The 9068-nt window shown below is 45.5% G+C and overlaps 1 protein-coding gene across 1 annotated transcript in view; it reads right to left on the minus strand.

The window, feature by feature from the left end:
• The window catches only part of LOC144720583 (uncharacterized), a 32851-nt gene extending 28859 nt beyond the window's left edge, over positions 1-3992 (minus strand). Inside the window, exon 1 of the mRNA XM_078597418.1 lies at positions 2706-3992. Coding sequence (XP_078453544.1) covers positions 2706-2862 — 157 coding nt within the window. The 5' untranslated portion in view covers positions 2863-3992. The remainder of the gene's footprint in view (positions 1-2705) is intronic.
• Between the last annotated feature and the right edge of the window lie 5076 nt (positions 3993-9068).

The following is a 9068-nucleotide window of genomic DNA, read 5'->3' on the forward strand; positions in this document are numbered from 1 at the left end:
GTACAATGAGAATTACTCAAGCCGCTGTATATGACGGATAAAGTACACTTCTTACATTCCAAATTGCCTACGTTCAAATCACACGGAATGTACTCTTATCTCAGAAGCTAAAGGGGGATGGGCATGGGCATCCTTTGGATGGGCCATCGCCATTCCTACACTTTTTCAAAGTGTGCAATTAACTGGAATCCAGAGCCACTTGTCTGACCGGTTGCAACTGGTTGCCATTAATCACGTCTTCTGAAAAGACCCCCATAATGAAGGGGGGTTCTGCATGCATCCATGCTTGGCCCTATCCTGTGCTCCCTGTTTGTGAACAATCTTGGTATCGCAAACTTACACTCTGTCATTAATATCTTTGCCGGTGGTGTCTGGGAAGTGCATGAACTATTCAATCCACAACTCCAGCTTAATGTGTTAAAGTTAGTCCTCAATGCTCAAAAAAGGAAAAAGTCTTGTTGTTCTCCAGCTCTCTCCAAACCTAGTTTGCCCTTCCTGCGAATCGTGTCCATGGACTCACATCCCATTGAACAGGTCAATAACTTTTAGTATCTAGGCATCATCTTGGACTCAAAACTGTCCTTAAAATCCAACACCAATCATATGGACAATAAGATCAAAGCCAAAATCGGTTTGCTCTACAGAAATAAACAGTGGTATCGCACCTCGACTCCGTCATAATATAGCTAAAGCCACCAATTTCACCATCTTTGACTATTGCCACATCTACCACCTTAGCCTTCAAAACCACTCTAATACGTCTCGTTCTGTGATACCACTCGTCCCTCTGCTTTGCCCTTGATGCCCTCCTGTAGTAGGGCCCATCATTGCGACCTCGATGTCGCCTCCAATTTGTCCCTTCCTTGACATCCAAATAAACCACCAGTTGCCCGTCTTCACCCGCATTTTAAACAAATCCACTAAATATCCAAAGGGTCCTCTCCTGTCTCCGCAACATTCCCCATCCGCGGCATCAGAAGCGCCTCCTTGTTCTTACTGAAAAAATACAAGCTGTTACAACGAATTTTTGGCAACATGTCCTTCCACGTTGCAGGCCCATGTTGCTTGCTGGAATGTCCTTGTTGCCTCTCTCAGTTGGGACTCGGCTCCCTCCCCTCCATCCATCATTTCAAATAACTCCTAGCTCAAAATGCAGTTTTTGGCTCGCAACCTGCACCCAATTCGTTTGCTGTTACTTTTACGAATTCCAGCGATGGTTGTTTTTATTCGCTTGATTGCGCACAACTCCTTTCCAACCATTCATGACCTCGTCCTTGTTTTTGGTGAAGTATTCGTTTATATTGTTAACAACAAAAAAACATTATTTAAGCACTACTTTTGCCTGCACCTCCGACGCGTTCTGTTCGGTTGTTGCCTGTTCCTCCGTAAGCATCACTGTGCTGATGCACCACGGATCTCCCTTGCAAACTATAGCTGGGTAACTGGCTACACGGCAAATTATAAAACATGTGTGCCTGAAACAGGTGTCATTGACTGCCATGTGGCTATGTCGTCGTGAGATGGCGATACAAGCAAAAATCCATTATTGTACTGTACGCTCTAAAACATCTATGCTGCTCGCCTACACCAACTCGCACTGCACAAGGTGAAGTCTGATCATTTACAACAACAAAAAATCGGAATAAGAAGATGTATTTCTACTGGTGGAATCCGATGAGATATAAAGCTCTTTTTCATAATATGTCGGGGCAGGTAAGAACGTTACAACAACAAACAGTACAAAAGCCATGATATAATACGTTATGGAGAGGCACTCATCCAGCCGTGGGTCGGACGAAAAGTATGGTACGGCGCATGTGCTGAAAGGGCACTTTAGTGGCTTCATGCACGCCTGGAATCCAGCACTTTGGCTCCGAGGGTTGATGGATGGTACACACGTGCGAATACACCCTCCCGCCCCCTTGTACGCCGAGACTGCCAGCTCCTACTGGATGGCTTGCTGGATTAGTTTCCATCTGTACGGGGATGAAACATTTTCCTCGCACGCACGCACGCGTGGGGTTTTTAAATACTTTACATTAAGTTCACTTGCTTGCTTGCTTGCGCGCTTACGACCGTGCAAATCTTTCGGTCGTTTTTTAACCCACTTCCCGTGATCCAATCGAGCTGACATTTTGTACACAGACCCGTTGTGCGTGACAATTTATTTTCGTGAAAATTTTTTTTCCAAAATTTTACACTTTTTAGGAAAAAATAAATTCTATTTAATTACCAATTGCTTAATGGTGGCAGGCAATCATCTGACCCATAGGTGGCAGCCATCTCAAGCCAGAGGACGAGAGGACTCTAGCCGCCACGCATATAAAGGATTTATATTGAAAAACTTTGTTTTTACGGGTTAATTTTTTTTCTCCCTTTGGGCGCTTCCGTTTCCTCCCAAATGTGGTGATGGTGGTGATGGGAACTGCGAGCAAAATTAGACATTCTACAACGTTCCGAGATTCAATTTGCACGAATAACACGATATATAAAAAGCATGCTTTTGTATTATATACAGCAACATTGCAGATAAGCCCCTATCGGATATCTGTGGGAGGGGAAAAAAAGCTTTACAGCTAATCGGATTCATCCAGTATAAACATTATTTCGATAAATAAAACACAGGACGGGTGTAGAGTTTTCCCACTACGGCCACCAAATGGTGTGAGACGCAGAGATTGACCGGTCTCCGCTGTAATCCTCACCCCTGACGTTCACTTGCCCGGGATCTTGGAGCAAGAGGTCCAGGCACGCTTGCAGATCATCGCCTCGGATGGCCTCCTCCATGCCGGGCACCACCTTCTGCTGGTCCGCCACTCTCATCGCCGCCGCGGGGTTCGATTGCTCCACGGGATACAACATCGTTCGATTACCTCCCCGCCCGCTGCTTTTCTGCCTTATCCCTTTGATCAACCGCACCGGCTAAATGACTTTTGTTGTATCTTGATTTGAGTGTGTGTGAGTGTGTGAGACTCTAATCGACAAGCGCAAGCAACGCGTCAATTGCCTACGCGGCTGTCAAGGCGCGTTTTGACGAGTGGAGGAGGCACGGGATGAGTGGAGGAGGCACGAGGTCGTTTGCAGAGGTGGCGATGGCTGCACGGGCGTTTGGCCATCGTCAGCGGCGGGACGTCTCCACGGCACGCAACGGAACACCCCCCCCCCCTGGGTTTAGCCGATCGCACGCATGGCCACTGATGACGGGTGTGTGGTGTGTGTATGTGGTGTGTGTGTGTGTGTGGTGTGTGTAGTGTGGTGTGTTCCTCCTCCTTGTCACGGAATACAAAACATTGAGCTGTACCAGAGCACGCACGCACACAGCCGCCGATTACAATACAGATTTCCTGTTGAGTGGTGTGGTATGTACAGTATGCATATATCGATGCACCACTGCAGGTGTCCTTGTGCCCGTTTCTAGTACGTTAATCGTCACACGACGACTGGACCGTCATGCCATTGCCATACAAAGAGAGACACAGGGATGCGCACAGAGACTCATCGACTCACTCGCACGTAGACCTGCAGACTCGCACAGCGACCCACACAAACACACAGATTCACTCACACAGAGAGCCAGAGACTCGCACACGGAGACCCACGGACGCACACGGAGACTCAGACTCGCACAGAGACCCACACAAACACACAGACTCACTCACACAAACACACAGACTCACTCACACAAACACACAGACTCACTCACACAAACACACAGATTCACTCACACAGAGAGCCACAGACGCGCACAAGGAGAGATCCACGGACGCGCACACGAGGACCCGCAGACTCGCACACGGAGACTCGCAGACTCGCACAGAGACCCACACAAACACAGACTCGCACACGGAGATCCACACAAACACACAGACTCACTCACACAGAGAGACCCACGGACGCGCACAGAGACCCTCCATAGACCGCATGCGGACAGCGCGCCCGGCTGGTGTGGCAGGGAGCGGGTCATCATGCAGCAGGAGCTCTTCCGCTTGCGTTATTGAAAACGGAAAGAGCGTCACCGGGTGCTATTGTTGTTTCAGTATTCTTTTGAATGGAAAACGTTAACCGAAGTTGTATTTTAGTTTGGACACGTACTGGTGGTATTAGCGAGAGAGGAGTGGGGGGGGTGATGATGATGAACCACGTGCGTGCGTGCGTGTGCGTGCAATGTTCCCCATCCGTGCGGAGTTCGCGTGTTTACGGCTCGAGTTGGGTTGATGGAGTTCCCTTTTGCGGGCTCTTGAGACGGGGTTTTGCCACAGGAGGGGGGGGGGTATCGGCAAACCCAAATAACAAGAAGTGCTGTTTTTTGCGAACTTGGTAAAAAAAAACCTCAATATTTCAAGATCCGCGATGCATGTCGTGGTCGATACGAGACGGCGGGCCCCTTAATAAATAACGCGTCGCGAAGCGGTCCTTAAAAGAGCCGCAGGTTGGTGACTCGTGCCAATGGTGAACTAGACTTACGTGGTGAATTGGACTACCATGGTGAACTGGACTTCCTCTGGTCAAGCGGTTGCTCAAACAAAATAACAATAAGAGCCATTTTTTTTTACAAATTCGGCGAACAACAAACAAAAACCGCCCTCAATATTTTAAGAGTTGTATCGCAGTTCTTTAAAGAGGAGCAGCAGTTTGCCGACCCACTTTGTTCTACACGGACTCAACCCCCGATATATTAGTCACTCAGACCAGTGCCGCATTAAGCTTGTAGCTTATGTTATAAAGGGGCCCTACATTTTTTTTTAACACGTAAATATTAAAACATATTTTTTTTACTTGCACAGCAAAGTTATTGTATTTTTTCATTTGCTATACAGCCAGATAATACGGCAAATCGCTAACCTTAAACACCGAGTCGTTCATAAAAGTTGAAGGTGGTATAGTACTATAGTAATAGAGCAAGTGCAGAATCACTGAACCGGAATTGATAGTTTGAAAGCATTTAGCGTGGGGCCCTTGAAAGTGCGGGGCCCGTATCATCTTCTACTGTTGCTACTACGATAATCCGGTACTGACTCAGCCTGGGCCTTATACAAACGGAGCCAGATAGAGTGCAGCTAACGTTCACATACCTGTCAACCCCTTATCAGTGCCTACCTTATTACAGACCCATTCAGACATTATTGGTCACCCCGTGCCCCTTATACATCTCAACGTTCATCCTACAAAGTCCCATCACAAGGGAGAAACACAGACACATAAGACAAAAAACATTTTTTTTGCTCATATCCAAACGGTTGTACGCCGTATGGACCTGAAAACTCAATTTCCCTGTTCAAGAACACGGGTAAACCCTATGGGTTCAGAGCTCTGCGTTCAACGTAATGTCACGAATCCATTCATTCGTGCCACCTGAACACAACTTGAAATTTCTCCCGACTGTCAAATCCGGACAGGTGGCAAACCACAGCTTACCCCCCCCCGCCTCCCAGCACAAGAAAGACGGAGGTGCTGTTTCCATATTAAAAGAGTTAAAGGAGAAGCCCTGCAATTGCTTTGCTCAAGACACTGCTGGCAGAAGGGTCTCCACAAGAGGGAGCTTTAGAGTGGGGTTTTTGGCCTACTCTTCCACGCCAGGGAATGTAGACGTCTTGGGGGCCGTCCATAAATGACGTCACGCGATTTTGGACGATTTCTGACCCCCCCCCTTCGTCACACGGCGTCACAAAAAGTTAGACCCCCCCTCAAATATGACGTCACAAAGCTCTGCCTTCCCCCCCCCCAAAAAAAAATAAAACACGCTTCAAATCGCTTTAAATTATTGTCATTGTAGTGCGTATTTCATGTGGCGCTGCACTCTGATGTTATAGGAAAAAACATTTATTAAAACGTCTATTTAATCAAGTAGAACGTGTTATCTACATTTATTGAAAGTTGCGCATTTTGATGTGACGTCACATTTCTCGAACCCCCCCCCCCTCGTCACACATCGTCACAAATGTCTGACCCCCCCCCCCTAGGTGCGTGACGTCATTTATGGACGGCCCCTTGTTAGATGCCAGTGCCCATGTGTCGCCCCACCGAACTTGGTCGACCTGCCGCTGATCGACTGTGGTGTTGTACCCGTTAATTTCAGTTTCATTTTCAGTTTCATTTATTTGGTATAGCCATGTGAGCCATTCGACTCTTGAATAGGGTGCAACCGCAACAAACAAAAAACATGAACAAGAAAACATCTTCAAGTGACTATGCGCAAACAGAAAAATCCAGGAAAAAAACTGCAAGATCTTCCAGAAAAAAGCACCGTACACCAACGCTGTGTGCAAAAATCCCAGTGGGATGCGAGTCAAACAACAGACAACTTAGATTAAGGCCATCAGTCTAACTCCGTACTACAACAAACATACATGGCTAAACCAAATAACTTTTCGAAATCACCAAAATAAAGCCATGAAAGCAATAATACTCCTGGGTGGACTCATGGGAGGATGTAATAAATGCGCTCTTGATTTCAACTGCCGCGCGGGTAGAACGAACCAACGTGGCTTGTGGATTGCAAAGTCGAATCCGGTGTGCTGACCGTGGCACGGCAGCTGCAGCATCTCGCGCGATTTGAGACGGCGCTGAACTGGAGCGTAAAACAAACATTGCTGGCACACCGCTGCGTGGCATATTCCATTTGTTTACGATTTACCAGGTAAATCTGTCACGTCACGTACGCGTGTGAGGGTTGTACCCGCGTGTTAAATCACTGCCATCATCATCATCATCCACTTGAAGGGACATACAGTGTTTGCAAATTAATTTAATTAGGCAAATATTTACAAAACAACCACAACGTCGGTTATTACCTGATCAATTCCTGTATGTATTCGCTATCATCATCATCATCATGAGCCATTATCTACACACAGCTGGATGTAGTTTTTTATTGCTCATGGCCAGGAGTTCTTACTCCAACACAAAATAAGGTGAAGATCATTGCAGTACGAAATATGAAAAACACTGTAGTAGCATTTGTGCATGTACTGTATTATCAGGTACCCAGTAAACATGCAAACAACGTTGGCTCAATGTTGCAGTGTTACTGGGTAACCTTTGACATCAAAGTGTGATGGTTGGGCCCCTTGTATTTTAATCACCATCACGTGAACCCGTTTGCCTGCGACGTGTGTCGTATACGAATCCAAAGACATGTATTTTTACACACGACGAGATGCGATGCATGCGTCGTGAACTCATGCATTGTAACATCCCTTTTGACCAGGCTCAAATCTTCTTAGTTTCAGTGATCCAGATGGAATCTATCGCATTTAGGGCGATTGTCTTTTCGGAAGAAAAAAAACTAAATTGTTATTGCAAATCATTTTTATGATGGAGAAGCATTGGTTTTATGTTTTCTCTATTCCTTTTTACACTTAGCACCCACTTTGCCACAAAATTGACCAGACACTCAATTGCGTTAATGTGCTCGTTTGTGTGATACCCTGTACACGATTCAGCGCTTGTCTCGTGCCTGAATGTGCAAGCACAATTGTCGCAGTCTGCAGAATAAAACAATTAAACAGTGGGAGCACAGTTGCATCGTTTCAATGAGTGCCTATTATAATGCGAATGACTCATTTAGACATGGCTAGGGAAATTGGGGGAGCCAGATTGTACACAAATGCACTTTTGTCATGATTAAGATGTATTTGACAAACGAGAAATCTGTATTTACAGCATGCTGGAGATACACGCCCAACTAAAAATGTGCATCGCTGTTTTACTGCCACACTCAATCTGCAAGCATCCTTGTCACGCGGAATAATTTGTATTATTCATGGAGCTACAGAGAAGACTGCCGTAGTGCCGTAGTTCAACAGAATGCATAACATGACGAAATTACAGTCACTGTATTTAGAGTAAATGTATGCTGAATGTGATTGGTAAATGTGTTGCTTGTCAGTGTCTGGTGATTAGTGAGTAGTGTCAGTTAATTTGTAGGTTTACGTTGAGTAGTGAGAATCCAGGTGGGTGCTGAGTGTCTGGTAAGGATCCGACACGTGTTAAGTGTCACATCACCTCGTCTGTAGGTCGGGTTATGCCAGTGTTATTATAATTCTCGTTATTCATGGCCTGCAGCAAAAGCTGTAGCAAAATATATAGTAGGCTTACAGCGTGTGCGTTACACGTCAAATTCACATGAACTATACAGCATTTAGGGTCAATGCACAGGGTTATGCATCCAGGCAGATGTGACATACCAAATGCAGAAATGAAAAAATAGACACACACAGAAAAATTGTAATTCAAAGAGTGAGCCTATATTTTGAATCAATCCGTATGCATCAACGCGGCCCTGCACATGAGAACACTTGAGGCGGTATTCCATTCAATCTCAAAAAGCAATAGAAACACGAGCAATTCCCATGGGATAATGATGAGATTATGATGGGGGGGGGGGGGACATCTACGGTTCAAAGTCATGATATATAAGATGCCCATCAGAGAGTTAACATTTAGAAGTATAATACACTGTTCCATCATCATTAGCCATGATCTAGCCACTGCTCATTGAAGGCCTCACCAAGCTACCATCCTCTCTCGCGTTCTGGAGATGTAAAAAGACATCTAGTTTCTGTCAACCAGATAATTTCATCGCTCCATCTCCACGGTGGGCGACCTTTCAAGGGGGGTTGACACCTTTGGCTGCCACTCTTTCATTAGTCTCAACAACCTAATGACGCGTCGTGCCGAAACCCAAATTAAATACCCACTTTCTGTATATGAGTAGCAAATGAGTGACATTTTAAATCTCAGCTTTTTTAATTTATGAGAGCTGCAACTGTACAATATAAGGTCATGCAAACATTGCGTTGGTATAAGCATGCGGTTATATTTTTTTAGAAGATGGTATATGAAAGCAGACAGCCTTGTTTGAATAATCAATCCCAACAGGGTTTCTTATTTTAGTTAAAAATAGAAACAAAACATACATGCAACTCGACAAACCAGTTTTAAAAGTGCACGTTTGACAAAAGGCGTATACGTATGATGCGAGATTATAGAAGATTAAGATAATTTTAAATTTGGCGCAAATGTCAGTTAAAGCAGTTGCAGTGTTACACAAATGAATGCGGAAACCG

Source organism: Lampetra planeri, chromosome 9, assembly GCF_965212315.1.
Source record: "Lampetra planeri chromosome 9, kcLamPlan1.2.h2, whole genome shotgun sequence".
In the NCBI taxonomy this organism is placed as follows: Eukaryota; Metazoa; Chordata; class Hyperoartia; order Petromyzontiformes; family Petromyzontidae; genus Lampetra; species Lampetra planeri.